Source organism: Lepisma saccharinum, chromosome 2 (genome assembly GCF_977018435.1).
Source record: "Lepisma saccharinum chromosome 2, izLepSacc3.1, whole genome shotgun sequence".
Classification (NCBI taxonomy): Eukaryota; Metazoa; Arthropoda; class Insecta; order Zygentoma; family Lepismatidae; genus Lepisma; species Lepisma saccharinum.
Window position 1 is genome coordinate 16,045,080 of NC_139230.1, and position 23,902 is coordinate 16,068,981.

Sequence of the window (23,902 nt, forward strand, 5' to 3'; positions counted from 1 at the left end):
GTATATTGTTGTAGAGAATTTACACTAAATATCTTAATGCTTGTTATTCTTTTAATGTTCTAATTTCTCTAATATATAAGTTTCTTGCATAATCGTGTTTCACTGTAATCTTCGAATGCAGATGATGAGAGTTTTGGAGAAACTGCTTACATGCGAAACCTCTGTCACTTCTGCTAGTTGCTTGTTGTTCGTTTGATGTCACTTTCACGATGACATCACGCTACTTCGTTCCTTGGCCGCTGTAATAGGAGTAGTATGTGTTTTGTTGATATCGCTCTCTTCCAAGTCAACGAGGCGAGTGTTGCAATCTTCATGAAAAGAAACCAGTTTTTTCAATGAATGACAGTTGGGCGTGGTTATCACGAATTTTTTTTTTTTTTTTTTTTTTTTGAAGAGGACAGTTCCTGTATATTTTGATGAGATTTAACAAAATAAATGCATTTAGGTTTTAATTAAACATGGATGCTTCGATTGGACTGCTTGTTTTGTGGCATCGCTTTTCTTCCCCTTTGACTAATCGCGACGATGACGATGAAATGATGGAATGACAACGTTCTTTCCCATTTGACTTTCTGTGGAATTATGTCTCTTTGACTTCTGTCTCTTCTGCAGACATTTCGTCGACGTTATAATTTTCTTCTTGTATTTTCTCCTTTTCTTCGAAGAAGGGTTTGACTCTTGTTATGGAAAATGTGTCTATTTTATCCTTTCCTCGGCCGTCCTTGCAGCTTATTCGTACGCTGTTGGCATTTTCCATTTCAAGAACTGTACCATGTATTTTGAAGTAATTTGCGAAGTGCTTAGGTACATTTTGTTTCGGTACGGTGTCTAAAATTAGCACTTTTTGTCCAGGTTGAAATTCAACATGCCGTGTGTGTTGGTCTGAGTACTTTTTCTGTGTTTTAAATTTCTTATGGAGATTTTCCTGTGCTTGTTCACGCATCGCTTGCAATATGTCTAGGTGTTCCTTGTTAGAGTGTTGCAACGAATTAGGATCTATTCCTAGCAATGAATCCGTTGCATTCTTTGGTTCGTATAAGGTAATGTGGAGAATATTTTGTTCCTGTATGTACTTCTGAATTTATTGCAAACGTTATGGCCGAGAGATACAGATACCACTGTGCACATTTTTTCATTAGATACGGTCTCAGCCTTTGCTTTAATTTCTGAATATGTCTTTCGGCGAGTCCAACAGTTTCATGGAAATCTGAATCTGACGTTCAATATTTGACTCAATTGTTCAATGATTTTTGAAGTGTGCGCTGGTGCACGATCAAGTGTGATGTTGTCTGGCACACCAAATCGCAAAATGATATGTTCCCTTAATGCATTGGCAATTGTTTCGGCATCAACTGAAAGTATAGATGTCGTTACCATGTACCTGGTCGCTTGATCAACGCAGATGAGAACGTAGCGATGTCCGTAGTTGGCTGTGGCCTGCAGTGGACCAGACGTGTCGATGACCCACTTCCTGGCTGGGGTGGCGATCGGTTCGAACGTCTGAAGGGTGAGCTGCTTTGGTCCGAAATCTCTCTTCGACATCTGGCATTCGAGGCAACTTTTTGATTTCATGTACACCCATCGTTTTAATCCTGGGAAGTAAAATATTTTCCTGAAATTTTCATACGTGGAAGGTGGTGAAGCATGAGCTGCATTGTATTCACTGCAATGAATCTTCTCGAAAATTTCATCTTTTAATTTGTGTGGAATGCACAAGAAAAGTTCCTCTTGTCTTGTTTCGATGACATCTGTACAGTTTGTTGTCTTTGATGACGTAATACTGTGAGCACGTACTACTCCTGGATCTTGCATCGGATCGTTGTTGATGACTTTAATGATAGGGCCGAATAATGGATCGTCTTCATGATGTTGTCGAATGCTGAAGTTTTCGTCCTCTAGGTGGAAAATTAGTTCAGGGTTGTCTTCACTGTCGGCAGGAGCTTCCTCTGCCGGATAGCGGCTTAAAGTGTCTACAAGGGCATTTTCTGATGACTTGACATGTTTCACATCGAAGGAAAACTGCTGTAGTTCCAGAGCTCTCCATGCCAGCGGACCTGTCAAATTTGATGCTTGTCGTAAATATGATATGGAGTGATTATCAGTTATTAACCTCTTGAGTCCCAAGGCCATTTTCACAAGTAAGCCTCTCGGTCCCGAGCCGATTTTGAGCAAAATGCAGAGTTTCAATTAAATGAGTGTAGATCGGAGACTAATTGCCCTAGAGAGATGAGTGATATACCGTTGTACGCAGAATGAACCAGAGATTCAGACTATATGAAATTTATGCAAATTCGGCGTATATATGGAGGGGGAAAGAGGGGAAATCCCCTGAAAATACTTTTTTTTTAAAAAAATGGGGTTTGCCCCCCCTGCCCCCCCGAAAAAAAGATTTGAAAAGTTCAAAATGCACATAGAAATTATCGCTGGCATGTAAGGAACACAAAAATATTTGCATCATTGTCTTATGACCAATGTAACTTGAGTTGTACCCCCAAAAGGAATGGTGGGCACGCCACTGATTCAAGCTTCAAAATGCAGCGGTACTTTGAAACGACTATAGCTCAGAAACTAAATGCCCTAGAAATATGAAAGATATACCGTTGTACGCAGAATGAATCACAGATTCAGACGATATATAATTTATGCACATTCGGTGTACATATGGAGGGGGAAAGGGGGGAAATCCCCTCAAAAATACTTTTCTTAAAAAAATGGCGTTTCCCCCCGCCCCCCCCCCCCAATTTTTTTTTCAAAATGCACAAAATGCAAAATTTATGCAAATTTGACGTATATATGGAGGGGGAAGGGAGAAAACCCCCAAAAATTATTTTTAAAAATTGTTGAAATGTTTGAAATTTATATTTTCCCTTGAAAAGAGAAGTACCTTTTCCCGCCTTTTCACCTCCATTTTCATGAAGAAAAAAAAGGTGCAAGAAACATTTCTGTTAAATACATGTGTTAGGAACAATATAAAAGAAAAAAATCGAAATTCTAGCCAAAAATAGAAAAGTTATAACGTAAAAACTACGACCTTGACACAGCGTCTCGATCGAGACGCTTGGGACCATGAGGGTTACAGTTGGGTATCTCATTCGAGACGCTTGGGATCCAAAAGGTTAAAGTAAAATTGCTGTTTAGCAAATAATATTTAAACGCTTTTACTCCATAGACCACTGAGAAATTCTAGTTCAAATATTGATTTCTTCTTCTCTGTGTCGGTTAATCTGCGGCTCGCGAAGGCAACAGGGTGGCATGAGCTTCCGTCTTCCGAATCTTGCCAAATACTGGCTGGGAGGCCAACTGTAGACGCATCGGTGATGAGGTAGGTCTTCTTGTTTTGAGAATACGGTTTGAGAACGGGAGAACTGAGAATTTTATCCTTTAGTTCATCGAACTCTTTCTGGTGCTACTCTGTCCACGTGAACGGAATGTTCTTTTTCAAAAGTTTATATATGTTATCCGCTAAAAATGAGAATCCGGACACATATTTCCTAATGTAAGAACAAAGTGCTAAGAAGCTCTTCACGTGTTTCTTATTGCTAGGTGTTGGAAAATTCTTGATTGAATTAATGATTTTGTCGGAAATTTTCATCCCTTTCGCAGAAAGAAGATGTCCCGAAACGATGGTTTCTGAAAATGCGAACTTACATTTCTTGTCATGTCTTGTCCAACTGTCATGTTTGCTTTCCTAATCCTATCAAATATTTGTTGAATTAGGGAGAAATTCTCTTCAAAAGTGGAAGTTGCTATGCACAAATCATCTAAATAGGTGGCTACTTGATTGTCGGGAAGACCACTAAATACAATGTCCATTAGTCTATTCATAAAACTACTGGATCTCTTCATGCCCATAGGTAAACATCGGTAATGGAATGAACCACAACCTGGAATTGCGAAGCTGGTAACTGGAAGTGATTCTTCTGATATTGGAATTTGGAAATAAGCTTGAGCCATGTCCAGTGTAGTGTAAAGAAATTTACCCACAAGACGTGCTAAAATGTCATTGCAATCTGGAGTAAAGGCCTGCACAAGACCTGGAGCAGACCCGTTCGCGAGACATCGCTCCTGAAATGCCATGCAACCTGCGCAACACCCTCGCTTGAGCAGCTTGTATGCCCACCTGCACAGATCGTTCCTGGCAGGCATTGTAGACCCGCCGGGTACCCGCAGTCTTACGATACCTAGTAGGTCTCAATTCGTTCTTTCCATCAACTGCAGACCCCTCCCTCTGCATGACGTAGTTGCTTCGAGTAGAAACTGCACCTGGCCCACACCGTTCTGCAGTGTTGCCAACTGCAATAGATTTTCACTACTTAAAAAAGGGAACTCGAAGCTTCGTAAGCCACATCACCAATGAAATGAGATTTACGAATGTTGCTACCCCCCCTCCCCCCACACACATTGAAATAGGTTTTCCGTGGCACAGGATCCATAAGTATATGTCGTAAACAACCAATATACGTATATATAGTGATATAGGACAGGACTGAAACATGTCACGTTAGTCGCTGAGGTCGCGAGTCGAACAACACACTGTTCTACTGCGAACACCAGGGCCGTAGCCAGCCAGGGCCATTGCCGTTACCCTCGTTTGGGGGGGGGGGGGCAAGTACTTGGATAAACGTGCCAACAAGAACAATCACAATAATAGTAATAAAGTAGCATGAAAGGCATTATAATCCTCATAAATCACGCAAAAAGGGGGTAGAAGTCGGTTCTCACGCGCATTTGTGTTGAAACAGAGGATTAGAAATATTTTTTTTCAACACGTCAATTTCACATTAGCTAATAATGGAAAACAAGCACACAAACTGTTTTTGAAAGAAAGAAAGTGCATGATAAATGCATTCCGAATGTACAGACATATGGCATGTAAAATTTCCATCTACAATATTTTCTTTTCACATGGAGCGACGTATTACATAATCAATTCATCCAACTCGTAACAAACCAACATTAATAGCAAATAATATCACGGGCCGCCATAGCATTCTCTGTTTTAAAACTTTTCTCACTTAGATCGTTCGGCGCTCAGGGCCGACTCCAGCTACCCCTTTGCTACGGCATTGAACTTGATGAGACTGGATAATATTTTATAATATATTTCTACTTTCATAAAATTTGAAATCAAGGGGTTGCAATTACCCCTCCATTCCCCCTCTGCAGGTGCCCTTGGCCGTCTGGAAGGAAAATGCAAGAAAAATATGAAAATTAATTCCATCTTGAGTACCCTTTAGCCCTGCTACTCTTAAATTCTGCTAGTCTGTTTTTTCTTGTACTTTAATGTTTGACCCCCACCCTGACCCTTCCGCTAGACTTAATTTCCGTCCAAGCTTGTGAGCAATGCACCCTACCCCCTCTGGTTGCGCCACTGCGTGCCTGGTTAAGGCACCATGCAATGAAAAGCAATTAGTTTTCAGTGAGGAGATTTTTGTTTGCTCGATCATTCATTTAAATAAATGAAGCTGTAATACTGCGTGCATTTCCTGGCAATAAGATAAAAACTGCTTACGCTGAACTGAAATCGCTAAGTATATAAATTCTCCTTGGAGGAGAGAGCTCCTCCTAGGACCTCGTAGGATTTACGAGCTACGTAAGTAGGCAACACTGGCTGAAGCTGTCCACGTGGTGATGAAACACCTGGAGCGACACGCTGCCGGAGGGCTGTTTCCTTCCAGCAGGTTTTGCAGGCACCCGGGTCTTGTTGAATGCCCAGTTACCTTGTAAGCACAGAGCGCCTGGAAGACGAAGAACCCGGGTAAAGACGCAAGTCGACTCGTTGCCGTGGGCAGGCTAGCAGGTATACCTGTCCTCACGGGCAAGCGGGCAGTGGGTAGGTAAAATGCAGACTCTGCTGGCCTCTAATCTGGAGTGGGATATGAAACATTGTATATTACTTTATTAATTTTGAAAAGTCCGAAACTAGTCTGTAGGTTCCATTTGATTTCTTAACTAAGAATATGCGATGACGAAATGGTGAGTTTTCACAAGGTTCAATGATCTGTTGTTCTTGAAGTCTTGTTGTTTCATTTTTCATTTTTTCCCTTAAATTTATGGGTATGGGAATTTGCCTAGCTAATGGAGGAACATTCAGCAACATCTATGTGTGCTTCCATTGCGTTTGTTTTAGAAAAGCACTCAGGATTCCAATACATGATATCTGCATAATTGTAAATGAAATTTTGAATTTTGAGCTTTTGGTCCTCTGTTAGTTCTGGATTTATATCAATTTGTTTAACGTCATAAAATTTCCTATGTTTAGTGAGTAGTTTTAAGGTTACCTGGTCTAAATTTTCGTCACCTTGTTCGAATGAATGATGTACTTTATGACCACTATTTGCATTTGCATTGACGTTAGTGTCATAAATTTCAGAAATTATTTGGTTACTTCCTGCTGAACCAATTGGAGTGTTTTCTGTATTACTAACGGATGATTTTTTGTGTTTGTTAGCAAAATGTGGGGTTCTTCTTCATTAACTAATGCATAAGGTGCTAAAACATCTAATGAGTCCAACAATTTTTTATTCGGTTCAAATGTGTTATATTTATTCCCAATCTGGATGTTTTCTAGCCGTAGTTTTACATAAGTTGAGGATTTCAGTTTTAATGTTATTTTATGTTGTGCTACAAATGTTGAACTTTGATTTAAATCTAACATTTGAAATATTTGATTAGGAATGGTGTGTACTTTGCTTTCGTCACTGGAAAATTGCCATTTTGGTGAATACCCTAATCTCTGCAATGAGATTGTATTATCTCCTAACGATATATTTGCTTTATGTAGATTTAAAAATCTGTGCCCAAAATTGCATACTGGAATTTTGTATTAGCTATTCTGAATGGGTGACAGTAAAATTTCCCACCGATTCGGAATCATATGAAGGCAATTTGTCTGACAGTAATGGAATTTCCACTTATTCCTGATATGGTTGAATTTATGTTTATTCTTTTTGCATTTGTTGGAACCAAGTTGTCATTTATTATACTACAATTTGCACCTATGTCTACAAGTACTTCACAAGGTTTCCTATTTACTGTTGCTTCTAGAAAACTAAGATTATTCTGTTTAATTATGGGAACTGTATGCGAACTTTTCTCCTGACGACCGTTCCCACGTTCATAGGGTTTTAATAGTTTAAAGAGGCATTAGGTGATTGTTGTTCCGATGAACCAGTCTGATTGTAATATACTCTTTGATTATATTGCTGGGCTGTATTTGGTTCACGTTGAGGGCAACAGTTTTATAGGGTTGCCATCTCTGAGCTTGTTGAGGGTGTTGTCTCTGGAATGGCCTATAACCTCCTCTATGGTAATTTGAACGTCCCCTGTTCCCACGTTGGTAACCGTTGTTTGAATTATTTGATCTAAAAAAATTGTTACTTCTTTGGGAATGTGAACTATTCCTACCATTATATCTTTGGCGTGCAGGAAATCTATTATTAGTTCTAGCAGGCTGTGATCTATTTCTGAACGTTTGTGCACTATTCTGAAAGTGACTAATTTGGAGTTCATTCATTTTAATTTCCAAATCATTTAATTGATCTTGTGTTACAAAGTTTTTTTCTGTTTGCAGTTGACTGTTTATTTCCTGTTGATTATTTGAGCTAGTTTGAGGTTCTTTTATGGGAGGTTGGGTTACTATGTTTTGCAATCCTATCTGATTTGTTGATGCAACTAGACCTTGGGTACATTTAAGTGCTGCTAATTCCCTAGCTTCTCTGTATGCTTGCTCTTCCAAAAGGGTTTCTTTTCTTTGTAAGTTGTTGATGAACCGTAGAAGTTCATCCACTGAATTAAAATTCTTGTCGGAAGCTACTTGAAGGTACTGCGTACGTAGTCCCCTCACAATGTAATAAATTACATGCTCTACTGATGCTTGGGGGAGATATTTCTGGATCATGTCATGCTTACGCAAGATGTAAGCTTGCGGGGTTTCCTGAATTTGTTGGACTTGTTCCTTTAAGAAATCCTCAACCAGGAGAAGTTGACCAATGTCCCTAAAAGTGTTGGTAATTTCTGTCTTTAGCGTTAGATACTCCTTATTTGCATAATCTGGTTGAGATTTTATTCCCGTTATTAAATCTAAAGCGATTCCAGTGAGGAATAAAGGCAAGAAATCTTCTCTTTTTGCAGGGGTCCAAGTTAATGTATCTGCCATATTTTCAAAAGTTGTGAAAAATTGATCAACTTCTAAGGGTTTTGCCCCTGAAAACTTTTCAGGTTGAATAAAATTTGGTATGTTCAATGCCATGACTTCAGTATAGTTGACAACGGTGGAAGGAATAATGGCAACGCAGTCCGTGGGATGTGCAGTGTTGGTAGAAAACTGCTGTATGTATCGCGACCTTGCCCTGGTGACTAGACGAGACGGTGACATCGGAACCATTTGTTCTGCCAGCTGTTGAATCCTCGTTAAAGATAAGTTTAATTCGTGTTCATTTTCCCTTAACATTCCTAATCTGCGTTCTGAAGCACATATTTCCTATAAGGAACTCGCACCTACAACTAAAAGTTACAAAAAAGACCGGCGTCTCTTATTTGTTATTTTATTATTTAATTACCGGGATCTAAGTATAGGGTGAGGAAAAGGGACTAGCGAGAGGTTGTGTAAATAGGCTCAGACCTTTATAAGTTCGGAGTGACGCCTCCGTCCTCCAGGTACATACCTGCGCTCTTTCTTCCACGATGGTGACTCACTTAAACCAAATCCAAAACTGATCTCGAAATTTCCTTCCGATCTTCTCGGTTGCTTCGCTATACAAATTCCAATACCTGTCGATTCATATCCGTCTTTCAGGCTGGTACCTTTCCACGGATGAGGCAAGTAATGGAATTTGTAAGGTCTGCATTCCAAACCAACGAGAACATCCTGTCTCCGTAATGTTTCGTTTTCAAGTACACCTTCTAATTTTTACCTACAAGTCAACAATATGCATGTGTGTGCATGAAATTCACATAAAGGGTATACTTAAGCCAATATGTGATTTGAGAATCAAAATACATTTGGAATAAAATCTGTACACCCATTTGTTTTCCTCCATTACATTCTTATACTCTTGCTGAATATTCCCAGTGCAATTAGTGTGGCCTCATATGTGATTTGTTGCTTTGGGCTCGGATATCATGGCAGATGGAACTTCACTTTCCTTCAGCTTATACCTCAAGAGTTTTATAGGAAATGTAGGAAAATAAAAATTGCATGCAACCTTCTCCGTCTGACTCCTTGCTTCTCTATTCAATGACGTGGATGGGATCTCCCACCCCACCTGAGATCTCCCACCCCAGAAATCAAATACTGGTCCCTCCCATGTGACAGTCAGATTCCATATTGAATGGAGTACTGTGGCTTTTTTCATCTGAAATTAATAAGTAATCAGAATAAGTGTATTAAACAAATATCAGATTCATTGATTAATTTTTGTTATTCAGTGTCACTTTTCTGCCAATTTGGTTTAATTGAGACTATGAGGATGAGTGATGATATGATGAAATTGATGAATAGACTCTCACAAATAGCACTCATGCCCATGCATGGATTTGAACCAGGAATCCCCTGCTGTTGTAGAATGCTATGTTAACCATTCCACCATAGAGGTTGGTTAAACATGTCAGAAAACTGAGCCTCACTTAAACTTACATTTTTCTTGCTTTGAGCCTTGTCACACACATAAAATAATATATAATAAGTGAAAGAGGAAGCACCCACCAGACACAGGAAGACTTCAAATTTTTGCGCATGTGCGCCACATCATCAGGAGAAGAAGAGTTTATGTAGGTAGCGATGTATTATTTTCATACAATAATTACAAAATTAAATAAGTAACAAAAAGTTAATGGCATTTTTTGAAATATAAAATTGTAAAATTACAAGTATCCATTATATTAATAGTAAATCTGGACATTAATCAGAAAGTGCATGCAGCCTCCTTTTAATCTTTTCTACTCAATTAGTGTAAAGACATATGAGCTTTTTAATGTTGCATTCCCATCGATTATAAACTCCAGAAAACATGGAGTCCACTATTTGCACATGAGCAGATAAAACTTTTTTTTTTACTCAGAAATGAATTTTTGTGACATGAAGCACTCAAAAAGGTATATAAGGCAGTTTTAAGATTGAAAGTACTACTTGGGAATGAACCAATCATTAACAACGTTTCACACCATAGCAGCATGACAAGTCTGCGTTCAATTGGTGAAATCCTCAAGCACCATGTGTCACTTGTCACTTTTGTGTGAAATCTTCCTATGAATTATTCTCAGTGTAAATATGTGATAAATTGCTCGCCATTTTCAGTGGCAGATATAGAACCTACATTCGTCATATACTCTGCTGAATCTGCAACTCCTACTTGTCTGTCCAGTGCTGTTCAGTGTATTTTTAAATTACAACCTTTACAAGGTTAACAATGGAAGAGAGATTCACACTGAAGACTAAAAATTATTTTTTTGTATTTTTTGCTCTTATTTAATTTTGGTAACAGTTTCATAGATCGGAGACACATTAAAATCTGATATTTTGGGTTTCACATGGTTTGTACTTACCAATTGTGTATTGCGGAACATAGTTCAAGGTGCCATTATGCTTTTTACACGAAAAGAAACACAATTTTTTACATTCTGAGTGCTTTTTTTTTATTCCTTTCTTCACTTCCGTAACACACGTTATGGCGGGCACATCTTGACTCAAGTTGTGGGTATGCAGTGTTTCAACCTTCTTCACCGAAAAATACCTACGGTTGTGTTCGTCACCGGTGGAAATTATACATTACACGGGTAGCTGACGGATAACCCCACGAACCATACATGGATAGCCCCATGAACCATTATGCACGGTAACTGACCAATAGCCCCCACAAAACATTCACAGATAGCCCCACGAACCATTTCCGATAAGGTTAGGTTAGGTTTGGTTACGTTAGGCAAGCATAGTAAAAAAAGGGGGGGTTGAAACACTGACAGGGGCTTACGTCATCAAACGTTCGCAGCATCCGGTTGTCGTAGGGCAAGCAAATGAAAGCAATGGCAATTGTGCGTTGGTGAGATATTTCTCTTCAAAACTACATGATTTCCCGGTCAAATATATTCCACAATGAAAGAAAATACCTTGACGAACGTTGTAAACCTTGGAAAAAATCATTTCCGTAAGTAGTTTCTTGTGTAAAATTGAAGAAATGTGTCTCCGATGTATGAAACTGTTACCTTTAATTTTGCTTTTAATTTCTTGCAGATTCTGCGAATTCAGCTGAATCTGTTGCGAGCCTATTTATTTACATGTCGAGAACCTGTGATAGAAGAATTGCAGAAAAGAGTGTGGCCCCGGGAATACCTATATGAACATGTCCATCTTTATTCAATATCTGTAAGTAATGTTTTAGGTTGTTTTATCTGAGATAGCCACAACTGTAGAAATGTGTTTATAATGCACTGAGACAACTGTCATTACTGTGATTTGTCAGTGGATTTTGAATATGTTGTAATTTTTTTAATATATGGTGTGTAAAGTTTGGGAACGAAGCTGTGTTGGCATAGAAGTCAAGCCTCTCCATTTTCTTTTCATCTTCCACCATACCTCTCTTTCCACGGTATTCCAATCTTGTCCTCTTCTCCTAACACTCTCCACTATTTGCTCTTTCCACCGACATCTTGGTCTCCCCTTTGGATTTATTCCCACTCCTTGTGCATTATAAGCTCTTACTGGTAGTCTGTCTGCAACCATCCTCTTTCATTTATGCAAACCATCTCATCTGTGCCTGATCAATTCTGTCCTGAAGCTTCACCACATGTTCAGCTCTGTTACTTCCCTAATTCTTTTCTCTTAATATTTTCTCATACAGCTTTGCTGAGTTGCATATTAGTGTTATTCCTCTATAGTTTTTACATTCCTTTCTGTCCCCCTTCTTGAATATGGAAACTATTAGTCCCTTTGTCCAATCTCTTGACGCTTCCCTCTCTTGCCACACTGTTTTCACTACTCTGTATAGCCACTGTACTGTTTGACCAGCGATCCGAGAGCTCCAGTTGGCAAAGTGCCAAGAAAAAGGGGAAGGCAGGCGGGAAAACGCCGTTCACAGTTGCACGTTGAACAGTGTTACCAATCTGCGGGGATGCTTATCCACCAGAACATAAGTATCGAAAACTGAGGGACATGCACAGAAGTAAAGGATTGTGACAAGGACTTGTTTTGTATCACAACCATGCCGTTTGTCCTTCTTACAATTTAAAATAGAAGGATAGTAGGGTAAAGAATTGCAGTTTCACTTATAGGGGCATCGTTAGAATGAGGGTCGGGGGTCGCGTCCTCTCCAAGATTTTGGCAAGAAATAAAACAGAAAGAAGAAAATTTCATTGACTTTCATTTTTCATGCCCCCCCCCCCTTTCCCCCCCTCTTTCTGGATGCCCATGGTGGTGGCTCGAAACCAGATACGGGTCCGGTCGGCTTCCTCTGGGGTTGGGTCAAAGATGCCATAACTGGCACTACGTTCAAGACTTCAGCATTTGCAAAAACGCCTCTCCACGGCCAGAGCACTTCCAATATCTTGTGTCAGTATTCTCCGGTTGGCAACATTGCTTTCTTTCCCCACGTGGCACTCACGTTTCAGAGAAGCACCTCCGCAAACTCCCCCAATTTACGAATGGACTCGGCTACTTCGGTCATGCGCAGAAAACTCGAGAGCTCTCGGATCGCTGGTCAAACAGTAACCAATCACTCCTGCTCCTAGCATTAATTTACCTATTTTAATATAAATATGAGTTATTAATATTGTTAAAATAATAATTATAAAAGTTTTTATCATTAGTTTTATGCATGAGACACTTGATTGTCTTCTGAATTATTGTTTTAGGTGCATGTCTGGCCTATGTTTTTGTACATTCCTGTTTAGCTAAAGTGGCACATACTTCAACTGAGATAAAATGTGCCACTTTATGTGAACAGGAGTGTACAAAATAAAGTTAGCCGTTTCTTCTAATAGTTGTACAATTACTTATGCCACGCCTGATACATATTATTCTTTCAACAGCTCATACACATGTTCTCTTCCAGGATTTGCTTCAGATACCAACTGGAACCTTAGCTCAGCTACTCCAGAGAGTGATCAGTTTTGCCAAAAACCATGTATTGAAGTGTTGGTTATGTAGTCAGAAAGGATTCATTTGTGAAATCTGCAATAATTCCAAAGCCATATACCCATTTGATACAGAGTCTACATACCGGGTAAGAAACATTCACCAGTATAAATCAGAGCTGATCTAATGCAGATGCCAGTGTATTGGTATAGGAAAGTGTGAGTTGGAATTTATTTATTGATTCCTGCCAATACTTTTCCTGCATTTCTGTTTCTCACAGGATCCACAAAATTACATTTTGCAGAATTAATTATCCTGGAAATTATGCAAAATTTCAAGTTTTTATTTATTTGCACCAGCATTGTCAAGGAAAAATGGATTTTGTGTTTACGCACCAGGTATTTTAATATTTTGATGTAATTCTTGAATATTTTAATGCAAGTTGATACATACAGAATGATGATAATGAATATATTGAAAAAAATTTAATTGGGTTAGCTTCATCTATTTCATCAAATCATCACTCATCCTCATCTTCGCGATTTGCGATCTTTGCAATTTGCGAACAGTAGCAGCAGTATTCTTGGCAAATGTTGATTCATTAGAACGTTACCCCATGCCCATTCTCAAGGTGAACACAATCACTGCACGAGGTATTTTCAAAGATTGATACCAAGTTTGCTTTTTGCCGGTTTGCATGTTCCACTTGTAGGTAGTTGTGTTTTTGTTTTGGATTTCACTTGACGATGACGACGACGACGACGACGACGACGACGACGACGACGACGACGACGACGACGACGACGACGACGACGACGACGACGACGACGACGACGACGACGACGACGACGACGACGACGACGACGACGACGACGACGACGACGACGACGACGACGACGACGACGACGACGACGACGACGACGACGACGACGACGACGACGACGACGACGACGACGACGACGACGACGACGACGACGACGACGACGACGACGACGACGACGACGACGACGACGACGACGACGACGACGACGACGACGACGACGACGACGACGACGACGACGACGACGACGACGACGACGACGACGACGACGACGACGACGACGACGACGACGACGACGACGACGACGACGACGACGACGACGACGACGACGACGACGACGACGACGACGACGACGACGACGACGACGACGACGACGACGACGACGACGACGACGACGACGACGACGACGACGACGACGACGACGACGACGACGACGACGACGACGACGACGACGACGACGACGACGACGACGACGACGACGACGACGACGACGACGACGACGACGACGACGACGACGACGACGACGACGACGACGACGACGACGACGACGACGACGACGACGACGACGACGACGACGACGACGACGACGACGACGACGACGACGACGACGACGACGACGACGACGACGACGACGACGACGACGACGACGACGACGACGACGACGACGACGACGACGACGACGACGACGACGACGACGAGGAGGAGGAGGAGGAGGAGGGGGGGGGGACATGGACATGTTGTTCAATATTGTGAAAGTGTGCCTTGAAAACCGGGAATTACACTTGAAAAATTTATCATTGTCCTTTACTCCGGAGGTTGTCCCGAGGTACCATTATAGCCCTCTTTAAAGCAAGTATGCCTTGAGTGGCATGTGAAATTTGTTTATACAGCATAAATCATCGGCATATTGTAATATGTTCAATTCAGCAAGTAGTATGATTTGTGATAATATAAACTCGAGAAAGTATGAGCCCCCCTCAGGCAGATTTGGCTACACTTAAAACTAGCTCAACATGCCCATATGAGCTTTTTGCTCAAGTGTGGCACCCTGTCTAATCCAAGATTTTTGTAAAAATGCCCTCGGGAATTTCCCGTGAAAGTATGACCACCCTCAGATTGATTTGCCTACACTTACAAAAGGCACTTCTGTGAGATTGTTGTCCATAAGCCTGTCAAAAATATGCCCCTCTTGATATTTTTTTTTGGCTACACCTAAAACTAAGCCAAAAAGCCACCCTCACCACCCACACCCACACATATTTACTTCTGGTTTAAGTTCAATTGAACACCAGCCTCAACTTGCATATCTAGTACTAAGACAATGCATTGTGCAAAAATCTTCTAGAATTGCTCTGTGACTCTCTCATTTCTTACATCATAAACATATGATTTTTCACCTATGAGAATAACACTACATATAGTGTCTTCAGGAAGTGTATTGTGGAATTCACAGATAATTTTAATGTTTGTCCTGTCATTAACCACAACTTGTTTCCTTTTTGAAGTGTTGATTACAAACATGGGTCTCTGTGCTTTGAATTCATCTGGTGTGTAATACATGTCAGTATTGCCAGTAGTGACCCTTTTGTATGCTGTAAATGCTTCATATAATTTAAGGAAATCATCCTTGGACATGTCTAAATTATAATTTTCTCTAGGGAATACCTCATTTCTGCCATTTTTAAGATATATGTTCTTGATGTTGCAGTTATCAAATCTACTTGAATTTTTTTCCTGATTATTGTGTCTTCCAGTCTGAAACAGTACCACCACAAAATCCGGCATGTCATATTGTATACTGGAGAATGAATTTGTAGCATCAAACTCATAATAAGTACCAGTGGCAGGCTTCTGTACACATTGATATGTATAAAATTGTAAAGGTACTTGTGGATTTTTTATTATATCTGCTTTGTATTTAAGAGCATAACTGGCTTCATATTCAACAACCGGGATTCTTAGCTCCATAGTCTGAATAATGCATTTGCCTTCATCAGGTAGGGTATTAGGCAAAGCTTCCCCTGTAGAGTTTAATGTGCTGTTCCTCATCAAAGCATTATTGTCATTGGCAGCTCTTCTAAATGTGATTCTTAAACCACCCTTGCACATAATATCTTTGTAATCTGAGAAGAATCCTGGCAACAGGCGCATAGGGAACAGCACTGTGTGGCTCTTAGATATAATTTTATCACCAGCCTCAAATCCACCTATTTTGTAGTAAGAAGCCTCGGTTTTGGATAATTTTAGTGTGGCCAAAGCTGTGGAGGTAATGCCGGGATAATCCACTCTGTTTATAACAACACCATGTTTTCTGATCTCAATTTCAGAGAACAGATGCGGCACAAAATTGTCCACCAATCTTATATTTGAATTTGCCGGATAATCTGTACCATCGAGCTTTACAACATCAAATTTGATGTATAGATCTGCTCTGTGGGGGTGTATAAAGCCATCCCCTACATCAAGATCAACCTCAATCTCTGTGTTGGGTTGATTTAAATTTGCAAATGTCCTCCTGTTTGGGGGGAATGATTGTAGCTCATAACTCTCAATGTTTTCCATTTTTTTTTTGTATGTATTTTTATTTAAATATTAATCTCTATGATTGCAGTTGTTGTGGCTCCAGCAAAATCAACTAATTCTTCTTTTTCATTAGTGACCATCAATTCAATGTTATCTATTCTATTATGGCACACAGGAAAATATAATGTTGGGGATGGAGTGTAGATGATGGGCTCCATAAATTCAGAATTAGGTTTAAATGTTGCAATGATGCCAGTTTTTTTGTGAGTGCCTATGCCATTTGATTTGGTGATCATACCCTCAGCCACATTACAGTGAATATTCAGAGTCTCTATGGCTAAGAATTTAGGTATATTAATAGCAGTGTGTTTGATGGCTGGTTCAAGTTTTGTGTTGTTCTCAAAGCCTAACAGCTCTCCTATAGTACCCAGATCCACTGTTTCTGTAGCAGATACAATCTCTACTCTGTGAGTGACAGAATTTTGAGTTAATACTATACCTCTGGGTAATTGAGCATTTAGAGTGGACAGATTATATTGCCCTGGAGTGATGACAATTTTTTGATCCCCTACTGCAATTTTGTTGTTGTGGTGTGTAATATTAGGGATCAAGTACATGCCATAAAATGCTCTGAGAGCTATTGTTTTGGGATACACTAATTTTTTTTCTTGCGCTGCTTTTTGGTTAAAAGACTATCAATAGTTTTAAGAGATTTAAGACCTGCATAAGGTATTTGATACATAACACCCTTGGCCTTCATTCTAGGTTTATTATATATATATTCACAACCCCCACCCCAGTTTTTGTTTGGTGTTCATAGCTATGGTGGTCCCCAATGCTGCTATTTTTTCACTTAAAGAAGCATCTTTGCTTACAAATCTACCAAATGCAGCCTCTTCTATTTTTTTGTCTGCAACATGTCTCTTGTCTAGATCAGAATGTGTGTTGTATGCTATGTCATGGTCTCTACAAGCAGCATCTAGGGGATTAACACCAGGATCACCTCTGTTTAATCTATGCTCCAATTTTTGCCTGGACCACAATACTGATAGCCTGGAATGTGTAGTTCAAATGGCAGCTTGTTTATAATGTCATTAACCAACCCCCGACCCTCAGAAATATTCCAAAATTTAGGTGGTAGAGTATTAATAATTTTTATAAGATATCCAATCCCCTTAGTGTCATTCACTATAAAATTAGACAATTCTGTGCTTATCATGTCCATAATTCCAACCTTTTCATTGTAAAAATTGTGGTTGCCAGCATTTTCCTCCCCAGCTATCACCAATAACCTATCTACAAGTTTCCTGACATCATCAACCCAGACAAATTCTTTAGGCAGGGTGTTGTATTGTTTGATTCCACTGCCTGTCTTAATTTGTGACCATATGGGCTTGATTAAATTGTTGTATTTTGCTCCACTGATAGACTTTACTCTTTTTTGTGTGGGATCATTGTTCTGGTATAGAGCATCTGATTTTATTAATATTTCTTTGTAGTGCTCATAATCTTGATCTGTATAGGTGCCAGGCCTTTTCCTAGTCATCAGTTCCCACAACCCAGGTGTGCCGGGATATTTAACAAAACCACCTCTTTGTCCAAGATGAGATTCTGAATATACAATGAGATCATCTCCCATAAATGTTACTCTGAAATTGCCAATTCTATGTATGATGCTACCATCACGCTCTGTGTCAGCATATAAGCCAAAGACCTCATCTTTGTTGTCTTTAGGTGTGCTTAAATATTTTTGAGCAAGAAGACCCAATTCAATAGGATCCTGAGTAGCTACAATTCTTCGAGGAGCAACAGGACTAGGTGTATGAATACTAGAAAGTGGGGTGATTGGATAATCTAATATGTTCCTTGCAGCTACAGTTACAAGCTCTGTGATCAAATTTTGATTTTGCTCTGTAACAGTTTTGATATTTTTACCTAATTCACTAATAGCATCAATAATAGGCTGTTCTGTTTGTTTGTGTTGTTCATAAATTCCTCGGTTCTCTGATTTCCATCCCTTAAATCTTTTTACAAGATAATCTCTTAATTTAAGATCATCAATGAATGGCCTTTTCATGGTTATTTATATATGTTTCAATGTCTAGAAAATTGTTGATTTTATTTCTGTATTTGCCACTATTGGGTTTTCTTGTCATATCAATTGTGACAAACCCATAACTGTCCTGGTTCCAGCACCTACTGCAAAACTTGGAAAAATCATTGTAGCTCAAGTCCCCACCTACATATTCATCATGTATGTGTTTGAGGTTGGTATGATCTTGATGAAACACACATATAAAATTGCTGTTGTCTCGGATCAGCTGCTTCGGAATTTTAGAAAAGGTCTGTGCCAGGTAGAAACAATCAATGTTTTTGTGTCGGCCCTGTGTAAAGAAATTTTTAACCTTGTTTTGATTATCCAGTATAATGTCATCAAACACAACAACAGAATTATCCAAACATTCATGGAGTGGCTTAACATCTGGTTCAAAAGTGGCTATATCCAATCCATCATATAGCTTCATCAGCTGCTGATATTTTAATTGTTCCAAACTCTTAGAGAAAACATACAAGTGCCTGTTTTTCCAGTCTAACCAGTTGGGTGCCAATAAAAAATTATCAATCATTAGTGTAGTTTTACCACAAGCTGATGGCCCAACAATAAGACATCTAATATTATCAGGCAGCAACTTGCCATTTCTCTTAATCTGCTGTTCAGGTTCTGGCAGCCTTTTTATAACATCCCAGGTGCTCATATTATCACTTTGTCTGCATCGATCCAGCTGTGTTCTGGAAGTCCTAGCCATTTGACAAATAACTTGTTGCCTTTTCTGCGGATGATTTTTTCTATGAGATATGTGTCAGGCTGTTTAGTTTTGTTGAGTTCTTCTTCATAGAACCGGCCTTTGAGAATTTCTCCTCAGTGGTCTTTTATTATATATGTGTTAAGGGTCCCAGGTTTAATTTGAACCACTGTAAATAATTCAGTGCTCCAGTTTCTTGTAAAGCCTCTTTTGAATAAGTGCTTATATTTGCTGATTCTTACTTGATCACCCACCTTGTCCTCCTCATATTGTCCTCCTCCGTAGTCGAGCGGGTTAAGGCGTTCACTCGTCTTGAGATCGTTCGCTGCGGGACGGTGTAGGTTCGAATCCGGCTCTGGTCGGAATTTATTCGGCCTACGTATAGGGCCGGTGGCAACCCACCATCGTGAGGAAATTGGGAAGCTCCGAGTGAGTGAGCGTAACCCGATCGAGAAGACCTGCAACGGCTGGGGGCTCGTCGGGCTGATCCCCCAACACTCCAATACTGGTCTAAGATCTCCACGCTACAACAGGTGACGGAGGAACAGTGTGGGAGGGAGACCAGCAGTCGGTAGGTAAGCCAAGGCCCTCATCGGGCTGTAGAGCTATGGGTTATTATTATCAATTTTTGCTCATCAGATGAAGTTACTTCAGAAGGTTTCATGTTGATTGTGGAATGGACCGAGTTGTTATATTTATGTAGAAGTTCTGGAAGAATATTAAGCCATTTATAATTACCTTGAAGTGTAAATTGTTTATACATAAGATTTTTTAGAGTTTTGTTGAATCTCTCTACAATTGAGGCCTTGAGATCACTGTAACTCGAATAATGTTGTATTGACTGGCTTTTAATGAATTGTTGGAACACAGAATTATAAAATTCTTTGCCATTATCTGTTTGCAAATAGCGCGGTGATCTTCCACTCTGATTGATGATTGTCCTGAAGGCTTCTGTAACACATTTTCCAGTCTTGGATTTGAGTGGCACAGCCCAGCCAAATTTTGAAAATGTATCTATGACAGTGAGTAGATACTTGTAGCCCTTGTTGATTTTGTCTAAGTTTTTCAGCTGTCCACTTGCCATCTCAATCAAGTCGCTCTGCCATAAATCATCTATGCCTTTTGTGACTACTGGCAGTCTCTTATAATTATGTCTGGCTTGTCTGTGTAATTCATCAACAATAATTTGTCTCGACATAATATGAAAACAAGAATATTGCAACTATGGGGTGTTCAGCAGCTGATACTACAGGATTTTCTAAATATAATTTGTCTCCTATTTGTATATGAAATTCCAGAGAGCCATCATCTTCAGCATAAGATGTTTCTAATGTATTGGGATCTGTAAAATCCTCTAACTCTACACTGGTGATTTTTGGTTTGTTGTCAGCATTTGTTATTGATAAGGTGGGGTAGTGGTGTGCCTGTGGTTGAAGCCAATATTTGATCTTGATTGGTCTCAGTGTGCCCCCAACAAAAAATTGATAATAAAATTGTGCAGGGGACAGCATATATATTTTGCCACCTGGTGTAAATGGTGAATCATATTCTTTGTTGGGGATGCTGTACAATTCAAGAATTACTGTATGTTTAGGATTCTCGATTATGCCTGTTATTTCTTTTTCTGCTGTAAGCAATCTGCTTGTTACAGATTCAAGGTGCTCATTGATGGTCCTAACAACATCATCATGGCCTGGCTTGATTTTTATGTCCACAACAAGTTTCTTGTATTGTTGCACAATCTCTTGAAGCTGGGTGGCAAAAACAGACAGAGCATTTGCTTGATTGGATTCCATGGTCCCTAGCTGTTGCTTGATATTAGCTACAATTTGTTGCAAATTTTCAATAACTGCCAATTTTGAATTTTGAGCAGTAAGATCATGGACCTGTCTTCTGATATCCTCAAACAGGGCATGCAGTTCATTAATATGTTGATTAGTTGGTAGAGTGGCCACTGTCTGAGTAAGTTGTTTGATCTCTGTCTGGATATTCTTGATATCTTCTGATTTCAATATGCGATTCACTGCTCTCTTAATATTTTTAAGTTCCTGTGATGTAGGCAGATTTGTTACAGTATTTTGCAAAGATTCAAGTGCCAATTTCACATTATTTAATTCAGATGCATCAGCCACATTTTGCATAGCATTTTGGAGCAGGGCTATATCTGCCTGAGTGGGTGTTGATTGTTGTAAAATTTCAAGTTTTGTTTGGATATCATCGATCAAGTGATGAAAATGAGATAGCTCAGATTCAGTGTTGAGGTTTTCAAGGTTGGCAAGTTGTTCATAAAATTTTCAAGTGTCTCAATTTTTTCTTTAACCTCGGCTATGGCATTGTTCAGAGGGTCCAGATTAGGTATTTGGAGTGATTGAATGTGTTCTTTTAGAGTGGAAATCACTAGATCAAAATCTTCTTGTGATTTTATGCTTTTGACAATTGTTTGGAGCTGTGTCTGGACATTATTTATCTGCTCTTCCAATTGCTGTTTCAATTGCTCAGAGTTGGTGGCCTGGGTCTTAAATTTGGCTTGAAGAGCTGCTACAGCTTCTTCTAAACTTTGAAAATTTTCCAATGTGGCCAAGTCAGTATATTTTTGAAGCAGCAATTTGAGTTCAGAATCAATTTTAAGAAGAGGATCCATGCATTGTGATTGCAAATTTGTAATTTCTAGTTGAAGACTGGCATTGAGTGTGGTTTGTAAAGCTTGCAAATCACTTCTTAATTTCTTGACTCTGACATCAAGCATCAGAATCTCATCACTGTGATCTTCATGCCTTGTATGGCCAAATATATCATTAGGCATTTTTGTTTTAGTGGTTATTTATTATTGAATATCTGATTCTTAATTCTATAAAAAAAGGTATAAGCTTGTCATATGATCCCGGGACCTCAATATATAAGCAGTCACCAGCAGAAACAGTATAAACAGTGCCAGAAATCATGTTTGAGTGCTTAATTCTATAAATATTTCTCCCTATTGAAATCTTGACATTACCCTCAGGGGTTGTAATAAATTGCAATTGACCACCTACAGGTAATTGGTAATGATTTAAATTATTGTTAAATATGTACAATGTTTTACCTGTTTCATCATCAACATCTGTAAGTATACTGTTCAGATGAATAATTAACAAAGCACTTAGTTTAGATATCATATCAGAAGAGGGTTGTGGTGTTGGCAGGTCCATAATAGCCTGTTTTTTGAACCCAAATAAGTTCATAGGCATGTTTATTTATTTCAAATCATGCTTTGTAATTGGGCATTGATTGCCATTTTTCAAATCACAATGACCCCATGGTAAAGTATGTATGCCACATGACAAAATGCATCTCTTATCATCATGTGGGTCCAGAGCCACTTTTCTTACAATATTTGTAGTCAACAAGTGATCCACACTCTGAATTCTGGATTCTGATGTTCTGATTGTGCTACATGATTTGAGGCAATTTTTGTAATCTTCAAATTCAAGCTCTTTGTCTACAGTCACTCTGCCAATGCCCTTGGCCTTTTTGGCAACAGCGCCACTACATGTTTCAAAACTGTACATCTTGGCCCTTAACCCAGCAAATGCCACAATAACATCACCAAGTGTCTCATCTTTTAACTTGCCAGGCACCTTTTTGTTGTGGGGTTTAATTTTTGAATGTTCAGTGGTATCAAAATATTTAAACAATTCAGGCTGTGTTATATCTTGATAAACATCTTCTGTTTGAATATCAAGAACAAAACTATCTGTGTCCATGTACATCAGTTTTACATGATCCTTATAAAAAGGCTTCAACATATTATAAAACAATTTTAACATGTGTAATTTGGCCAATTCCAATATCACAGCCCCTACATAAATAGGCTTATCAAACTTAATCTTTGTTTTTTTCATGTTGAAAAGTGCCATATTCTCATCATAAATTCTTCTGTAATTGAAACTGGGCTTTGCTATCAATTATTTGCTCCGGCTGGGGTCAGTAATTATTTTAACATCAATATGTTTTCTGACATTTTCTATTGTTTTGCCATACACAGAATTGACCATCAATTTAAACAAGGTCTTATCAAATTGGCTCATTGCAGATGTTCGAAGCTCTGTGTTTGTATCAATATATGGTTTCAACCATCTTGAGTGCCTGAACCTCAAAACTTTTCCAACTTTTGTCACTTGGACACCATGATTTATTAGGAACTGGAGGTTTTTGTAATATAAGACATAACCCTGTTTTGGCTCTAGAGTCATCATCAATTTCTTTTGTTTAGAGCCAGGTGAGCACTCAACCTCAGGAATTGGGGGCAGATCAGAAAATGTGTTGTGTAAATCATCAGGAATTGTCAACCTCTAAGAACAGGCCATAGTTACTATCATCAAAATCCTGAAGATCTTCAATATTAAAATCTTCAACCCACTCAAGCCCTTCATATGGCAGTTTTTTCATCATAGCATAACCATAGAGGCTATTGGCATCTACATACAGTATATAATTTCATGGCAGTGCTGGATCATAATCAGGAATATATTTGTTATTTGCTCTGGCATATCTCTGAGAACATTGCACCATGCCTCCTCTTATACATTGTTCCATAAACAGATACATATCTTGATCCTGGATCAGATCCAATTGCATTTTAGTGTTTAAAAACATTGCAGACCATGCTAGGCCCGGAGCACTGTAAAAATACATTGGATCCAGCTT

General features: G+C 39.3%; 1 protein-coding gene across 4 annotated transcripts in view; it reads left to right on the forward strand.

Moving 5' to 3' along the window:
* The window catches only part of Plekhm1 (Pleckstrin homology and RUN domain containing M1), a 99,241-nt gene that overhangs the window by 57,272 nt on the left and 18,067 nt on the right, over positions 1 to 23,902 (forward strand). For all 4 annotated transcript variants that reach the window (XM_083117099.1, XM_083117102.1, XM_083117100.1 and 1 more), the window contains 2 exons: positions 11,231 to 11,362; positions 13,047 to 13,217. In XM_083117099.1, the coding sequence (XP_082973225.1) occupies positions 11,231 to 11,362; positions 13,047 to 13,217 (303 nt within the window). The remainder of the gene's footprint in view (positions 1 to 11,230; positions 11,363 to 13,046; positions 13,218 to 23,902) is intronic.